This window comes from Peromyscus leucopus, chromosome X (genome assembly GCF_004664715.2).
Source record: "Peromyscus leucopus breed LL Stock chromosome X, UCI_PerLeu_2.1, whole genome shotgun sequence".
NCBI classification, from domain to species: domain Eukaryota; kingdom Metazoa; phylum Chordata; class Mammalia; order Rodentia; family Cricetidae; genus Peromyscus; species Peromyscus leucopus.
Window position 1 is genome coordinate 135,254,907 of NC_051083.1, and position 18,957 is coordinate 135,273,863.

The window sequence follows — 18,957 nt, forward strand, 5'->3', positions numbered from 1 at the left end:
CACCAGGGCCATATCTACTGTTTTGCCCAGGTGAGGTATATGGCTTGCTCTCCCAGTTGCTGCAGTTGGTGAGGGACAGGGCTAGCTCTTATATTCTCATGCCCCTGAGGCCAGCTCTCCTGCCTGTTGCAGTTGGCAAGGGGTGGGGGTGGAGAGTGGAGGGCATAGTTCTCCTGCCCATGCCACCACATGGCATATGAGGGAGGGGACAGGTGCTGCTCTCTTGTTCTTACAACCACAGGACCAGCTCACCTGCATAGACAACAACAGGGTCAGCTCTAGTGTACTCCCCAGGTGACATGCAGGGCCTGTTCTTCTGTGTGCTGTAGCTGGTGAGGGGAAGGACCAGTTCTCCAGTTTTTATGTCCCTGGGACCAACTCTCCCACCCATCATAGGTGGCAAGGGGCAAGTGGGCAGGGGAGTGCATCTTTCCCTCACCCATGCCACCACATGGCAGATGGTGGGGGGTGGAATCATACCCTCCAGGCTGGCTCACTTTTTTCCCTGCCAAGAAGGTCAGCTCTACTGTGCTGCCTGGGTGAGATTCAGTGCCAATTCTCCCACTCTCATTACCACAGGGTCTGCTATCCCACCTGCCACAGGAGGTGAGGGCTAAGGGAGAGGTAGGTTTTCTTTCCCTTGCCCCCTCTACCATATGGCAGATGAGAGGCAGGGCCATATCTCCCCTGCACTTTTATGGGGGTGGATCACCTGTGCCACCATCAACAGGGTCAGCTCTACTGTGATGCCCAGGCAAGATGCAGGACTCACTCTCCCAATTGCTTCAGTTGGTGAGAGGCAAGGACAGCTCTTCCTAGTGCTACAGCCAGTGAGGGGCAGGGCCAACTCTGTACAGACCTATCCTCATTGTCTTTAGTAGCAACAGGAGCCATGTACCTTACCACAGACCACTACTGTGGCAGGGCAATGGACCCAGATGTGGTCTCCAACTACAACCTAGGCCTAGGCAACACCATGGCCCTAGGTGGCAGTGCAACCCACTCAGATTTGTATCACCCTGCAGAGGCTCAGTCCTTGGGCACTAAGATGGTCCTAGGTGGTATCCCAGATCCCTGATGTCCACATGACCCTTGGTGGCAATATAGTAAGCATTGCAGCTAGGATGGAAAGGTATCCTGGCAGCTGGAAGTCAAGCCATACCACAAAGTCACACTGCACAACAAACCTCACACAAGAGATTTATTGGGAAGGAACAAAAACAGGAGTGTGGCTGTCTCTGCTTGAGCAAGAAACAGCAGCAAACTGAACAGGATAGGGGGCTTATAGAGAGCTTCTTGGGAAGGGATTGGAGCTTGCTAGGGTGGAGATTGGTGGGATTTCATGTCCAGAGTGCTGTGGGATGCCATTCTGTATGCTCTGAATGTGTTGCTCTGATTGGTTGATAAATAAAATGTTGATTGGACAGTAGCCAGGCAGGAAGTATAGGTGGAACAAGCAGAAGAAGAGAATGCTAGGAACAGGAAGGCTGAGTGAGGAGATGCTGCCAGCTGCCATGAGGAAAAACAACATGTTAAGATACCAGTAAGCCACAAGCCCTGTGGCAACTTATAGATTAATAGAAATGGGTTAATTTAAGATGTAAGAACAGTTAGCAAGAAGCCTGAGCATTAGGCCATACAGTTTGTAAATAATGTAAGTCTCTGTGTATTTACTTGGATCTGAGGGCTGCGGGAGCCAGGCAGGAACAGGATAACTCCACCTACATTAGAGATTGGGCCTTTTGCTCTGAAGGGTGGGGGCAGGGTCCAACAGTTATGGTAGTTAAGAGTATTCTGTGGGAGGAACCTGGCAGTTAGAGGTCCTCGGGGGCGAGGCCTGGCCACTCAAGTGGCTTGAAGGGCTTACAGGCCATGAATATCCACACAGACCCCAGCTGCAGTTGGACCATGGACCCAAACATGGTTCTTGGTAGCAGCCCAGGCTCAGATGCCACCATGGCCCCAGGTGGCTGCACAGATCACTCAGATTGGCATGGACCCAGAGGCAGTGTGGTCCACAAACACCCATCTGGCCAAAGGGGGCAGATCAGACCCCAGGAATCCACCTGGTCTTTGATGGCAATAGTAACCTCAGACATCCACATGAACCCTATAGGAGAGCCACAGACCCAGACGTGGCTCTGGCTGCAGCCCAGGCCCATACAATGTCATGGCCCCTCATGGCAGTAGATGTCATTCAGGTCTGTATGGGCCCAACAGCAGTGCAGCCCTCTAACACCAACATGGCCACAGGTGGTGGCCCAGATCCTGGGCTTCCATGCAATACACTAATTTTAAGGAAAGTAAAGTGTCACAATTGCTCCACCTTAGAATTTAAAACACCCTATGAGGGACTGGCACAAATCCTCTTTAGAATTTGAAAGGGGAATATAGCAGCGCTTTTTTGAAACCAAGAAAGGGAAGATTATTTCCTCTTGATAAAGTGAGGCTATTTTATAGCTTGGGGGTATGTACATATGAGTACAATGTATGAATGGATGTACGTGCACATGTGTAAGACAGACATGAGCATTGAATGGCCTAAATTGTCCACCTTATATTTTGAGACAAGAGTTCCCACTGAACATGGTGACTGGCAAGTAAGCTCTGGGAATCTTCCTATCTTTACTTCACCCTGTGCTACGGTTAGAAACATTGTATTGTGCCTAGCTTTTTAACCTGGGTATCCAAACTCAGAACCTCATACTTGCATGGCAGGCATTTTACTGACTGAGCCACATTTCCAGCTCCTATTTTATAGATTAAAAAAAGTAATTACACCATTTATTGTGTTGCATGTATGTGGGCACATATGTGCCATGTATGCATGTGGAGGTCAGAGGACAACTTGCAGAAGTTGGTTTTCTCCTTCCACCATGTCAGTCCTGAGAATTGAAGTCAAATCAATTGGTAGCAAGCATTCTTTCCCAATGAGCCATATCACCAAACCATATTTTATAGATTTTTAAAAAAAATTCTTTTTTAACTCTTTTAAATATACTCTTTTGCGTGATTTTTAATCAAAAGAACAAAATCCAAGTTGCACTTTGTTAGATCACAGATCCATTACCTGGCCTCTTTGTCTCTTTGAGAAATCAGAATATGACCTTCCTTCAGTCTGAACCCTAGAAAGAACTGACAGAACCCCATTATGAAGGTTAGAACACACATCTTGGCAAGAGACTTTCCCATGAGTTCTCCAAAACTTTAAAAAAAAAATTAGGAGCTGGGCGGTGGTGGCACACACCTTTAACCCAGCACTCAGGAGACAGAACCAGGTGGATCTCTGTGAGTTTGAGGCCAGCCTGGGCTACCAAGTGAGTCCCAGGAAAGGTGCAAAGCTACACAGAGAAACCCTGTCTCAAAAACAAAAGAAAAAAAATAGGTATACCCTGTTATGTGGATTTCTTGCTCTCCTTTAGGTTTCCCCTTGTCGCTGTCCATAGCAACTATCTTACTTCTTCATTTTAAGCTATTTCTCCTAATGAAACACCTCTCTAGGTTTTAAAAGGAAGTCCCCCCCCACCGTTCCCTTTAAGGCCCCCTCATGTTATCACTGAAATGATGTTCCATCTACCTCAAACATTCTCCTACTACAAGGTCCAACTACATGATTTTAAGGTTCTCCTAATAAAGCTCATTTTGAAGGGTAATTAGTCTCAGCTTCCTTTCCAAAATACCTACTGTTTCTCCCTCCCTCCACCCTTTTTGTTGTTATAACACACCCCTGGCCCTAGGTGGAGACATGATGACATTATAAATTGCCCAAAATATTATAATATTTTAAAGATAAACTATTGACCCCTCTTTTAAGAGTTAACACAATGGGGCCAGAAAGATAGCTGCAAGGTTGATAACCTGGGATCAATTCCCAGAACCCACAATGGAAGGCGAGAACCAACAGGTTGACCTCTGGCCTACACACACACATCTACACACATGTAAACACATGCAAACACCCCCAACACACATATACCCACAAAAAATGGACCAGGATATAGTGTGAAAACATTTTTTTTTTCTGTCAAAGGTAGATATCTGGACAAAGGCCCAAATTTCTTTACCTTCCCATTTCCTTTTGTGCCTGACTAGTCAATGGTCAGATTGTGAAGTCAAGCTCCTGCCAATGGTAGAAGAAACACAATCATCACCTATATCACAAATAAAAGACCGTAGCCAACTCAGCCAAATGTGCTCAGTAGTCAGTGGTGGTGGCTCATGCATTCTTTTTAAAGAAATTCCCTTGTCAAAGTGTACATTCACTTTGTGTGTTCCTTTGTGCAACACCAAGATTACTCTTAGTCAATAGAAATGAGCAAAGTAAAACATTTTTTAAGGATATACTTCCAAAGGAGAAAACAGGAAGAGCATGAAAAAGTTTAGCAGTAAAAGATGGGAAATATACAGGGAGTCTGGATCCTATATAGTATTGTATTGATTTTGAATTTTTTGAATGCTGATGAGCAAACAAGTGCTGGCAGACATGGGATTGTGGATAGGACTGCGAAATTGAACCAGCCTAAATACTTTAGGGCTAGCTTAACTTTAAAAAAGAAGTTAAAAATGTATTTGTTAAATGGAAATTGAAAATGCTTTGGAGAAGACATTTTGCTTTTGGTCCCACAGGAGACAAGAGGCTGTGCATTCCTTCAGGAATGAGATGGATCAAATTTGATCAGGGAAGACCACCTGAATCTTGACAGGTGATATCTACTAACAGAGGTTACTACTGGTCTTCCCAGGACATGACCATTTTCTCAGGGACACTAAAGATGCCTTCACCTACCGACAATAGGAAGCAGTCTGGAGAACATGACACACACATTCCCAAGAGATGGGGTGTGGGAGGTTTCTTTGGTTATTTTGTGGATCATGGATGTTTGTTACAATTTAAGGGAATATAGAAATAGTTTAAAAGACAAGTATTAATCTCAGATATTTTGCATTGGCATAGATTTTGATATATTGATACAAATTTAAAGTTAATTTTGTTATACTGTATATATGTTTATACTCTTGTTTGGGGTATTGTACTTATGTAGCTCATTTAAAAATATAATGTATAATTAAGAAATGAGATGCCGGGCGTGGTGGCGCACGCCTTTAATCCCAGCACTTGGGAGGCAGAGGCAGGCGGATCTCTGTGAGTTCGAGGCCAGCCTGGACTACCAAGTGAGTTCCAGGAAAGGCGCAAGGCTACACAGAGAAACCCTGTCTCGAAAAAACAAAAAAAAAAATGAGGTTAGTAGTTAATCTATAATAATCAAAGCTGTACTCACATTAGGTATGTTTTCAAGGTTATACAGGTACATTTAAGATGATTTTCAAACACTCCAAAACACTACAGAATATGGCATTTAAGCTGTCTAATAACCTACAGTTTTTCATTTTCATTAAAATGAGACACATCTGCTCCTGGAAGCACCAATTTACTTCATAAAAGGATGATGGACATCAAAGAAACTCCATAGGAGTTTGCTTTCAATGTGACAAGGCTAGCCATTTGGGCAACAAATTGCTTTTGCCTTGACTGCTTGACTGTGTGCTGTGCAGATTGGACATGCAAGACCCACAGGAAAATGACTGATGAACTTTGCCAATACAGGGCAGGACAGTCCAAATTTCCTGCTTCACTAAAAAATCTGCCTGATATTTTAGGCCTATAGGCTGAAGATGGATGCCTCTATGTTAGAGAAGAACTTTGGGTGACTGTCCAGGCAGCCAGATGTCTCTGTTGTTAGGTAACATTAATACCCTTGTGGGGTTTTTGATGGAGTTGAAGACAAAATAGTTATATAGTCCTTAATTATGATAGAAAGTAAATTAGTTACAAAACTTTAGAGTCACTAAGATGGAATAGATGAAGTGTTTTCTCTGAATTTGCTAAATGCAAATTGACTGAATATTGTAAATTAATTCTTAATTGATAACAGTTTTTGTTGTAGATAGTTTTACTATGTTAAAGTTAAAACCATTCATTTTCAGATGGGTTTGTTTGTATATCTTTTGTTGTTTTTTATCTTGTAAATTAGCTTACAAAGTAATGGGTTTCATTATGGCATGCTTGATTTAAATAATTGGTGTGCATATGTACATATGAATATTTGTGTGTTGTGTATGCATGTGTACATGTGTGGAAGGGTGATTGCACCCATGCTTGAGTGGGAAGCCAGCAGTGGACTCTGGGTGTCCTGTCACCCACCTCCTCTCCCTGAAAGCTGACTGGCCAGCAAGCTCCAGGGATCCTCCTGTCTGACTGAAAGTTACAGGCATATGGAGCAACTACACCCAACTTTTATGTGGGTGCTAGGGACACAAACTCAGGGTGTAATGCTTGCTCAGCAAATACTCTTACCACTGAGCAACCTCCCAAACTCCCATAGATTTTCATATGTATGTATCATTACATTTTATTCTTATTTGTCTCTCTATTCCACTAAATTCCTCCTTCCACTTCCTCTCTCTTCTTGGTCTCCTTCCTGTCCTCACAATTAGTCTCTCTTGTCTGTTTTCATGTCTATAGTTCATTATTTTCTCTCACTCCCCTTTTTACCCTCCTTTTATACCACTTTCACCCTTATTAGTGCCCTTTTTACATCTGTGTGTCTATAAAAAAACAGCTTCCATACCAAATGCTAGCCTAAGATTTTACCCTATCTCTGTTTAAATGCCCCTTTTTGGATTGTTGACATGTTGTTAATGATTATAGGTAATAAAGTGTTTTCCTTACTGTCTGAACAACCTATTTTGTAAGGCACAGTATCAATACTCATTGAAATAGTTTTATGTGATTTATGGTCACTTTACGGTTATCTAACAGAATCTACCTCCAGGTGGGTCAAACAGCAGAAACTTGTTTCTCAAAGTTCTGAAGGCTGGTAAGTATAAGATTAAAGCACTGCTCTTCCTAGTTTCTGGTCAGAGCTATCTTTCTGATTTGCAGATTGCAGTTTTTCAATGGCTCTCTGCATTGCTAAAACACTGAGTTCTAGTCTCTTTCTTGTCTTGTAAAAAAGGTAATTCTATCATGTACAATGCATTCAATTTTTAAATAATCCCCTAACGCCCTATATTAACTCTTAAAAATCCTTATCTCACTTAGTTTGAATAGATAGTCAAGCTATATTTTTCACTAAGTCATGATGTGTATACCAAGTGCTCAAACAACCTGACATTTTTCCTTCCCTAAATAAAATTCTAAATGGTCTCTTCTCTTTAAAAGAGGTTTATTTTTAATTATGTGTGTATGTACATATAGGCACATGTGTATGGATGCCCATGGATGTTAGAATAGTATGTCAAATCTCTTGGAGCTGGAGTTAAGGTTGCTGTGAGATGCCTAATGTGGGTGCTGGAACTTGAACTTGGGTTTTCTGCAAGAACAGTTTGCACTCTTAACTACTGATTCTTCTCTCTAGTCCCTAAATGATGTGCTTTTAAATTGAAATTGTCTTTAGGACTTCCTAGATGGTCCCCTTTAAATCATGAAATACTCTCTCTTATATCTTGGAAGAAAAAGGAGGCTAAAATAATAAGATTAATATTTCTATATGCTGCATGGGATTTGTCAAATGAAAAAAAAAACTTTAGGGTTAGAGAGATAACTCAGTAGAAAAAGTGTTTTCCTTTCAAGCACAGGGGCCTGAGTTTGACCCTCTGAATCCCAGAACAAAAACAAAAACAAAAAAACAAAAAACACCTGACCTGGCAGTGCACATTTGCAATCACAGTTCTAGGAGGTAGATCCCTGGGGTCCAGCAGGCACCAGAAGGCTAGCCTATTCAAAGAGTTTTAAGACAGTGAGAGATCCTGTCTTTGAGGGAGGGGGAGGGACAGGCAGAGTTCCTGAGGCTGCTCTATGACCTCCACATGTCCCAAGGTTGTCCTTGGACCTCCACATTTATCTACATACATGTGCACATGCACTTACACATACACACAAAATTTTATTTGCTTTTTCTAGGTGATATTTGCATGGATAAAATAGCAACATAAATATTTCAAAAAGAAGATCTTGACTTCAAAAGAAGACTGTGACATCAATAAGGGTCCTTTTATAACTAGAGTATCAGTTGTTTCTACTTTGCCATTATGATGATTAATCTGGATTGTTAACCTGATTAGACTGAGAGACACTTTGGATATTAGTTGATTACACCTCTGCATGTTTTTGTCGGGACATTTCTAGAGATGATTATTAGATCATGAGCCTCTGGCTCTGGAAGGTGGTAGAGCTGTGGAAGGTGGAGCCTCATTGGAGTAAATGGGCATCTAGAAATGTTGTGGAATATTTTGATGGCACTGTGACACCTCAGAAAAAAATTAATTTTTTATTATTAAAAGATAATACTTTTTCTGCTACCAAAATCCATTTTTGTCTTAACAAAGATATAACCTTCCAAAAAAAAAAAAATGAACTCCCCAAAGTTAGAGTTAGGGCAGGGTTTCGTTTTGTCTTTCCAGGAGAATAAAAGCATTCAACTAAGGAACTTGAAGATCACTGGACAAATGAGAAATCAGAAGAAGAAGAATGAATCATCAAAAGAAAACATTCCAAGAAAAAGAGTAAATTGGCCTAATGGCATAGCACATATACAACAAGGTAGAATTTCATAAACCTTCCCAAACATTTGTTTCTGCTGCTCTCTACAAACATAAAAGGCAAAGAATCTATTTGTAGTCTCAATTCAATAAAAAATCAAAGCTGGTTTCAGAGTTAGAGTGTAGCTCTCTCCTTCTCTAAACTCAAGCATGTTTGGTTAAAGGAAAATCCAAATTATCTGTTTTATGTCAGAAGAGTCACTGATATTTATTGGTTTAACTCAGCAGCCTTTACAATCAAATGTCTCCCTCCAGTCAAAAATCTCAAAGACAAAAAAAAATTCTCAAAGACAATATAATCCAGACTCTCTGTCTAATTTCCATCTTTACATGTTTTATTATATTTTTGTAGCAAGAATCTTAAAAGTTCTTATTAATAAAATCAAACCTGAGGCCAGTTATTGGGGTGAATGCTGGAAGATCAGAGAAGCAGAACAAGCCACAGCCACCTCACCTTGCCAGTTCCTTAGCTGATCCTGTTTCCTCAGACTGGAAGCCTCTGAGTCCTCATCCAAAATGAATCTCAGCTGAACTGCTGCTCAAAAGCCTAAAAACTTAACCAGCCAAATGCTTCTAGTTTCTGGTCTTCACGCCTTATAAACCTTTCTGCTTTCTGCCATCACTCCCTGGGATTAAAGGCTCACTTTCTGGGATTAAAGGCGTAAGTCACCATGCCTGGATGTTTTCAATGTGGCCTTGAACTCACAGAGATCCAGAGGGATTTCTGCCTCTGGCATGCTAGGATTAAAGGCGTGTGCTACCACTGCCTATCCTCTATGTTTAATATTGCGGCTGTTCTCTTCTCTGAGCCCAGATAAGTTTATTAGCATGCACAATATTTCAGGGAACACAATACCACCACATATTTTTATATATTATTTGTTTTTTAAGTCTTTATTTTATTTTTATGACTATCTATATCCTTTTTCTTCTCTCTTTCAAGACTACATACCTTTTATACACATTGTAAACTGTCTAGAGGTTTATTCCATCTGAATCTGTCTTATTGTGTATCTATATTTCTTTTCTGGCCAAGATAGATTTTAAACTGCTAAGCTGCATGGCAACTTTGGCTGTTGACTCCGCCCCATTCGACTTTTTAATATGGCACAGGTACCATGAGTCATGCTTACCTCCCCAATTCTGGAAAGGAGTATTAAGTAGCAGGCCTGTGTTTTTAAGCCAGTGGCTGTGCTCCCAAGGCTGTAGGCAACAGCTGGAAGAAGCCTCTTTGTATTACAGCATGGCTTGTCAGAAACTGTGGGAGTCTGCCATGTTGCCTCTGAAGCCCACCATGGCCATGGGACTCATCTCTGCACCGTGGCCCACTATGAGCAACATGAATTAGGAAGGTGCTCTTAGCTACATTTATAATCTCTTCTTAAGCTCTCTCAGGTCTTAGGTGGAAACTTGTGTCCCACATTGGATGCCAATTGTAGCTGGAAGTTTCTCAGTCCTGCCCAGCCCCATGGTCCCACAGCCACTTATAAAATAATCATTCAGAGGCTTATATTAATTACAACCTGTATGGCCTATGGCTTCAGCTTCTTGCTAGCTAGCTCTTACATCTTAAATTAACCTATTCCTATTAATCTATATGTTGCCATGTGGCCATGGCATTACTGGTCTGCTAGCATCTTGTTGTTCCTTTGGCAGTGGGCTGGCATTTACTCGACTCTGCCCTTCTTCTCCAACTATCTCTTTTGGATTTTCACACCTGGCTCTATCCTGCCCTGCCATAGGCCAATGCAGCTTTATTTATTAGCCAATGGGAGCCACACATATTCACAGCATACAGAAAGATATCCCACAGAATTCCTACATCTTGGTCTGAAGACAACAGGAAGTGAACTAAGTGTCACACTGAGCTTGAGCAAAGGAAACCTCAAATCCTGTCCCCACAGTGACATACTTTCTCCAATAAGGCCATTCCCATTCCAACAAAGCCACACCTCCTAATAGTGCCACTACCTATGAGATTATGGGCGCCAATTACATTCACACTACCACAACTCTGTTTTAAGATGTTCTTTCCTAGAGAATGTCAGGAATGCCAATGAACAGTCCCCTAAAATCATTTGTCATTAAGTGTGATGCTGGGGTCTCTACAAGCCAGAAACCATGCTGTCAGACTGACAGGGGCCTAGAATCTGAATGTAGGGTGCCATGGAAGGCACAGAGTAAAAGGGCAGTAGGATGGTGATCACCTTGTTCAGAGACAGGTAAGCACATGCTAGGACACCTGAATGTAGGACTCTGAGAAGGTCAGGTGAAAAAACTAAGGTAATACCATCTTGTCCTGACTCCATTTTGTTTTTGCTTAGATGCTTTTCAGCCATCTACCTGCCTCCTTCCAACAGCCACATCTGCCTTGGCAACACATTTGGAATTTTCATGACCCTAATCATGATCCAGATCCAGAATAATTAATGTTTATACAAACTAAATACAATGAAGTACATTATGTGCATGCCTTGGCAACTGCTTTGACCCAATTTCCTGACCCTATGGGCCTGTCACACTACAACAAACATTACCATCCATAAATCTCAACAAAGTTTAAGTATGATGTCTAGTGTTAAAACACATAAATTTTCAAAAGAAAAATAATTCATTAAAGACCTTTTAAAATTAGAGAGGGAACATGGGAGGGTTCAAGAGAGGAAAGGGGAGGGATAAATAATATAATTATATTGTAATTAAAATTTTAAATATAAAATAATCTATTCAGATGACCATGACATATTTTCTGATTCTCTCTCTCTCTCTCTCTCTCTCTCTCTCTCTCTCTCTCTCTCTCTCTCTCTCTCTCTCTCTCTCCCCTCCCTCCCTCCACCCCTCCCTCCCTCTCTTCCTTCCTTCTTTTTTTTCTTTTTCCTTTTTTAAGACAGGGTTTCTCTGTGTAACAGCTGTGGCTGTTCTGTCCTCAGTCTCAGAGCTCTGCCTATCCCTGCTCTGGAGTGTTGGGATTAAAGGTGTTCACCACCACCACCAAGCCTCTTTCTCAGATTCATTATATGTGCATTATAGATTTACATATGCTTAATCATCCTTGCATCCCTGGAATAAAACCAAGTTTATCCAAAATAGATCACATTTTAGGTCATAAAGCAAATCTTAACAAATAAAATAGAGACTGATTACTTGTACCTTATAAGATCATAATGAAATAATCTATAAATTAATAGTGAGGGGAACTATAGCTGTTTCTATTAATTTTCCCCATGTACTACTATGATAAACTAATTCACTAAATGATCCTAGGATAGGACAAATATTTTTGTGAGTGCTGCTGATTTCTTATCACTCAGGAGAATATATGCATATGTATAAATTAGGTTAATAAATAATATAAAGCTCATTATTATTGGACACTTAAATATGGTGGTATTTTATTTGTACTGAAATGTGATTTGAATTATATGTTAATAAATAAAGTTGCCCAGGGATCAGAGCTATTAGCAAGCCATAGGAAAGCAGGGTGGTGGTGGTGTACACTTATAATCCCAGCACTTGGTAGGCAGAGCTAGGTAAGTCTCTGTGTGTTCAGGGATACAGCCAGCATTGGAGATATATGCCTTTAAGACCTGGAGGTCTGTACATACAGGCAGTGACGAGGCAGTCATGTGTTTGGGTTTACAACCAATGAGAAGGCAGAACAGAAAGACTATATTAAAGACAAACACACAGGAAGTAGCTCTCTTTCGGAGAGGTAGGACCACCGCAGGACGAATGGTAAGGTTTTAGCTCTGAGCTCTGACCTCTTGGCTTTCTTCTTTTACATTGGTTCTGTGTTTCTTATTTAATAAGAAGGTTGGTTACTTCTACACTTAAATGTATCTTAGCCAGTGATTTTATGTCAATTTTCCAAGCCTGATTGCACAATGTCTCATTTTTTCAGAATTCTTCATAAAAATTCTGAAAAAAAATACTGAGAAAGTGGGGAAGGTGACTGAATATTCAGCTGCAGTTTTGCTTGTCTTAAAGCAAGTACTCTCCAGTTCAGTGCCTCCATAGGTGTTAAAGACTGACTCTGCAATACAAGAAGCTGTGATGTGACTCCTGAGTCAGGAATACAGGCAGCCTTTGCCTATTGGGAATATTCCTGGAATAATGAAGTAGTCTGGCAAATTCAGAGGAAGAGTGGAGGCAGTCAGTAATCCTAGCACTTGGCTGTTTACTAACTTCCAGGTGTCAGAACCATTCCCTAGCCATGAGCTACTCCACATCCCCTGGGCCATTCTGTTTGTAGAAGGTCACTAGATAAACCTGTTGCTCCAGATCCTCCAAGTCATTTACCAGAAAACCCTTGCTATGCAGTTCTGTTGCCACAGCAACACTGATACCTGCATGTGTCCATCTATTAGCCCTGAACAGATACTGGAGATCTCTCCTTCATCTTCCTAGGAATTCTAGAAGCTTTATCCACAGAGGATTTGGGAGACTCTTCTGTCCCCAAACTCAACACTTTTAGAATGTTTGGGTGAAGTGTGTTCTTGAGGCTGCTCTAGAATCCTCTCTGCAATCTGAAGGTAGCATTTTCCTGGAGGCTGCAGCAGCATTCCCAGAGTCAGAGTTGAGAAAGTTAGCAAGTAGCTGAAGGTTTTGCTTTCTCAAGAACTCAGAGTTGGGGAAAACTGTGGTTGGTATGTAAAATAAATGAAAAATTTTAATAAAAAGAAAACAATAACAACAAAAGAACTCAGAGTGACCACAGACAGACAACCTGTGAAGAGATGACATTGTTACCACTAGCAGGTAGTGGATATAGATGGTGTGCTGGCTACTCTTATGTCAACCTGACATACAAACCAGAGTCATCTGAAAGGAAGGAACCTTAACTGAGAAAATGCCTCCATAAGATCTGGCTGTAGGGCATTTTCTTAATTAGTGATTGATGGGGAGGGCCCAGCCCATGGTGGGTGGTGCCATTCCTGGGCTGGTGCTTCTGGGTTCTATAAGAAAGCAGGTTGAGCAAGCCATGATGAGCAAGCCAGTAAGCAGTACCCTCTCCATGGCCTCTGAATCAATCAGCTTGTGCCTCTAGGATCCTGACCTGTGTGAGTTCCTGTTCTCATTTCCTTTAGTGATGAACAACAATGCTGAAGTGTAAGCCAAATAAACCCTTTCTTCCCTAACTTGCTTTTTGGTCATGGTGTTTCATCTCACCAATAGAAACCTATGGTGATATTTTAATTGTGCTGAAATGTGATTTTATTTGTATGTTAATAAATAAAGTTTGTCTGGAGACCAGAGGTCATAGCCAGCCATAAACAGAAGTCAGGCAGTGGTAGCACATGTCCTTAATCTGGTCACATGGCAGGCAGAGTCTCTGTGTGGTCAAGGACACAGCCAAGCATGGTGACCCGAACCTTCAATCCCAGTACCAACCATAGAGACCAGGAGGTCTGTATAGACAGGCAGTGATGAGGAAGTCATGCGGTTGGGTTCAGAGCCAATGAGAAGGCAGAACAGAAAGGCAAAAAAAAGACAAGTCAGACAGGAAGAAACTCTCTCTCAGGGGAAGCAACGGTAGTGACTGGAAAGGTAAAGGTAGTCTTGGCTCTTCGCTAGTGCTCTGATCTCTTGGGCTTTTAACTCTGTATTTGGCTCTGTGTTTCTTATTTAATAAGACTGTTTAGAAATTCATCTACAATAACCCTAACTAAGATATATAGGGACACCCGCAGAGAGGTTGTGGCACTTCTCCAGTAGCTGCAGGAGCCTGAGTAGTGAGGGCTCTAGGCTGCACAAGGGCCTCTGGTGGCAAAACTGCAGGTGATGGTGGGAGGGAAATTGAGCAATTCCAGCTGGGATGGAATGGGAATCCTAGAGGTGGGGCTGTTGATTCTAATGTGTGTTGGAGTGGGGCAGCTGGAAGAGGGGGTCTCAAGGTTTTCTGGTTTCAGATCAGAGTAAGAAGCTGAAGCTCAGATCCTCTGCTGAGAAAGGATAAGGCTTCTAGTTACCCTGTAGCAGATGGTATTGGAAGGGGCTTCAGCTGGTATGGGTCAGATGCCTCACTTCCAAGAAGGCCACAGTTCCTAATCTTTCTAATCCTATCAATGAGTTCCACTTTCTGGTGTACATGGATTTTTCTTGGGGCTACCAGCTCACACACACACAAAACCCAACAACACAGAGATTTGTTATAAATTATGAAAGCTTGCCACTAGCTCTTATAACTCAAATTAACCCATTTCTATTTATCTACATGTTGCCACATGACATGGCGTTTACTTCTCCTCCTGCATGTCTTGCTCTCCCTGTTTCCAGCTTGAGACTCCTCCTTTCTTCTTCCCAGAAGTCTCTGTCCCCAGAAGTTCCACCTAACCACTTCCTGCCTAGCTAATGGTCATTCAGCTCTTTATTAAACCAACCACAGTGACACATCTTCATACAGTGTAAAGGAATATTCCACAACACTCTGACTAAGCATTCAAATATATATGCCTATAGGGGCCATTCATATTCAAACAATCACAGGCTCCTGCTGTAGATGGTGGAGGCTGGGATTTCCGGCACCAGTTTTCTATTTTGCACTCACAGACTACTGCAGAGACTGACACTCAGCTCATACTCTTGTCCAATCATGCTCTGTCCACCCAGGTCCACTGCTATGGCACTGGCGATTCTTCAGGACTGGTGTGGGTGGATGGGTGTCAATGCCCAGCGTTCACTGCTTATCCTGGGCATCCCTGATGACTGTGAGGAAGACGAATTCCAGGAGGCTGTGCAGGCTGCCCTCAGGCCCCTGGGCAGATACCGAGTGCTTGGCAAGGTCTTCAGAAAGGAGATTGGGGCAAAGGTTGCTTTGGTTGAATTCGCTGACAATTTGAACCAAAGTTTGATCCCCCGACAAATACCAAGTGATAGGGGGCCCTGGTCTGTGATCTTCCTGCCTCAGGTCCCTGATATCGAGTTACAGGGTACATTCAATTTCCCTGCACAGGCTCATGGGCAAGCTTTGCAAGGGGCTTCAGGTGGGGCAGGGGCTTCAGGGACATCAGGGGCTGCAGTTGAGGAAGGAGATGTAGGTGAGACAGGGAATGTGGGTGAGGCAGGAGGAGCAGCTGGGGAAGGCGCTGAGGATGAGGCAAGAGTGTCGGATGAGGAAGGAACAGAGGGTGAGGAAGGAGGAGCGGGTGCAGCCCCTCCTGCCTCCTTCCTACAGGAGGAAGGAGCTGCAGCTGAGGCAAGAGTGTCAGACAAGGAAGAGACAGAGGGTGAGGAAGGAGGAGCAGGTGAGGCAGGAAGAACAGGCGAGGAAGAAGCTGCAGCTGAGGCAAGAGTGTCAGATGAGGAAGGAGCAGAGGAGGAGGGAGGAGTTATATATGAGGCAGGAGTAATAGATGAAGCAAGACTGTCAGACGAGGGGGCTATGGATGAGGAAGATGATGTAGTTGAGGCAGGGGCTGCAAGAATGTCTGATGAGGAAGGAGCTGGAGGGGACATGGGGGTTGCAGGTGTTATAGGAGCTATGGGTTGGGTAGGAGCTGCAGGTGAGGTAGGAGCTGCAGGAGAAGGAGGCGTTTTAGAGGCAGGAGCAGGTGATGATGGGTCTGCAGGTGAAGAGGGGTCTGTGGGTGATGAAGGGTCTGGGAGTGATGAGGGGTCTGCAGGGGATGAAGGATCTGTGGATGGTGGAGGGGCTGTGGGTGAAGCAGGAGCTGTAGGTGAGGCAAGAATGTCAGATGAGGAGGGAGCTGCAGGTGACATGGGAGTTGCAGGCATTATAGGAGCTGTGGGATTGGCAGGAGCCGCAGGTGAGGCAGGAGGTTCAGGTGAGGAAGGGGCCTTTGATGTGGCAGGAGGGCCACATGGGGCTGGAGCCTGGACCCAGCAGTGGAGCCAAGCCCTGCAGCCCATCCTGGAAAACATGGCCTACCAGGAACTGAGACACTTCTCTGGGATGGAAGAGCCCGGCTGTGGGGGTCAGTCTTTCGAGAGCTGGCTGGACCATGCCAATGACATGCTATACCTGTGGCGCCACATATCCGAGAGGGAGAGGCGGCGGCGGCTGGTGGAGAGCCTGGGGGGCCCTGCCCTGGATCTCCTGTGTGAGCTTCTGGAAGAACATCCAGATACCCCTGCACAGGACTGCCTGGCTGCACTGGTGCAGGTGTTTGGCAACAAGGATACCGTGATGACCGCCCGGCTGAAGTTCCTGACTTGCTCCCAGCGGCCTCAGGAGACCCTCTTTGCCTATGTGATGCGCCTGGAAGGTCTGCTGCAGATGGCCCTGGAGAAGGGGGCCATCCAGCCTGCAATGGTGGATCAGGCGAGGGTACGGCAGGTGCTGATGCGGGCCAGGCCCAACCAGATGCTGCAGAACACCCTGAGGAGGATGCGGCTGGAGAGGCGGCCACCTGGCTTTGTGGGGCTGCTCAGGCTTGTCCGGGAGACTGAGGCGTGGGAGGCAGCTCTGGCTGAAAATGCGGTGGTCCCAGTGGGGGAAGGGGTGGAAGTGCATGGTGGAGAGCTGGATGTGGCCCAGGCTGCCCTTGTCAGTGTTGGGGGTGCTGAGCCTGCCCCTGCTGTTAGAGAGGCTCTACCAGCTGGTGAAGATGCTGGCCAGGCTGCTGCTGCTGCTGTTCTTGAGCAAGCTGCTGGGGCTGCTCCTGATAGTGATGGTGCCGCCATAAAGGCAGGCCCTGACTCTGATGAGGCCAAGGTCTTCCCTGTCACCCAGAGAGATGAAAATGTGTTGGCCCCTGCTGGCTCAGGCCAGGCGAGGCCCACTGAGGCTCCTTAGGTCCTCACTCAAGCCAAGGCTCTGCTCAGTCTTCTCCTGCCCTGTATCATGATCTCCAGGTCTGCTTTCTTGATATAAACCCAGGCCAGCTGCTTGTTATCCAAAAGACATGCATGTTCCTACCTGAGTAAGTCCTCCCCAGACACCTCAAGCACAGCACCAGGAGCCAGTGGGAAGGAAAAAGGATTGGGAGCGTGGAATTTTTGTTTTTCTCTTGATTGACTTTGACTTGAGATGGGCAGGAACCAGTAATGGATAGGGCTTGTGGATCTTGCTGTGTGATATTCTACTTGTCACTTGTGACTCCATCTCCTTGGTTGCTAGGGTAGGGTGTTCCTTGCTGTACTTCCCAGTGTCCTATGACTATCCTATACCAGAATAATGCACAGCCACCCCACAGTGGGTTATTCCCTGAGGTGTTTCCACAAAGAATGAGGACATTGCCAGAAGCCATTGTACTGGAAGGAGGCCTATCTGAGGCCCTAGGAAAGAGAAATTGTGAGTAATGATCTCCAGAATGGGGGTGGGGGTGTGAATAAGGTTCTCTCTGGAGAAGTACCAGAAAGAGAAGATCTTAAGATCGTTGGCCTCTATTAGTTGTGGGGTTTTCCCATATGTGTTGTCATCCCCCCTTTCAGTGGTTTCACTACAAGTTTCTATTCAATAAATTTCATGTATGTTCTAGCTGAGTCCTGCATCTGCTCAGGAGCTTTTGTTGAATGGGTAAGTTGGGCCTTAGTATGGTGTCTTAGTTACTGTTATTGCTGTGAAGAGACACTATGACTACAGCAACTCTTATAAAGGAAAACATTTAATTGGGCCTGGCTTACAGTTCAGAGGTTCAGTCCGTTATCATCATGGTGGGAAACATGGTGGTGTGCATGCAGATGTGGTGCTGGACAGATAGCTGAGAGTTCTACATCTGGATCCACAGGCAGCAGAAATTGGTTGAGACACTGAGTCTAGTTTGAGCTTCTGAAACCTCAAACCCCACCCTAGTGACACACTTCCTCCAACAAGGCCACACCTACTCTAACAAGGCCATTTGTCATAATAGTGCCACTCACTATGAGCTAATAACATTTTCATCCAAACCACCACACTCCACTCCCTGGCCCCCATAGGCTTGTAGCCATACCATAATGCAAAATGCATTGAGTCCAAATTCAAAAGTCCTGATATGTAGCAGTAACACCCGCGCTACTTATCCTGCGAGGAAATGTCACGAAACATGACAGAATCCACTAACAAGAGTTTTATTAAGATAAGAGAGAGACAGGTGTGCTCAGGCCTGTGAGAAAGACACATGCATAAGGAGGGAAGCCGGGAATATGGCGCCGGCTTATAAAGGCTGGGCCGCGCACACGCACACAGGCCCATGTGGCTATTCCACGCATATGCGTAGATCACATGGTTGTGCTGCCGACTTTACACAACCATGCCAAGCCATGAGGTTCTGGTCACTCGAGACGTTTTGACCCGGAACTGGCTATTTTAACCCAGAACTGGCTAGGTGGAAGTGTCTAGGTCTGCTGGGCATGCCCAACCATGCCGAACTGTGTGGGGCGTGTTGTGAATCTATCACCCACCACCACCCATTC

General features: G+C 44.2%; 1 protein-coding gene across 1 annotated transcript; it reads left to right on the forward strand.

The window, feature by feature from the left end:
• The first annotated feature begins 15,220 nt into the window (after positions 1 to 15,220).
• On the forward strand, positions 15,221 to 17,880 carry LOC114687200 (paraneoplastic antigen Ma6F-like). Its single transcript, XM_037199091.1, has one exon. The coding sequence runs from the start codon at positions 15,221 to 15,223 to the stop codon at positions 17,354 to 17,356; it is 2,136 nt and encodes a 711-aa protein (XP_037054986.1). The 3' UTR covers positions 17,357 to 17,880.
• Positions 17,881 to 18,957: the final 1,077 nt, after the last annotated feature.

What these genes read in the sequence shown, in the direction of transcription:
- LOC114687200 (XM_037199091.1), top strand. Translation starts at nt 15,221, where the DNA reads ATGGCACTGGCGATTCTTCAGGACTGGTGTGGGTGGATGGGTGTCAAT.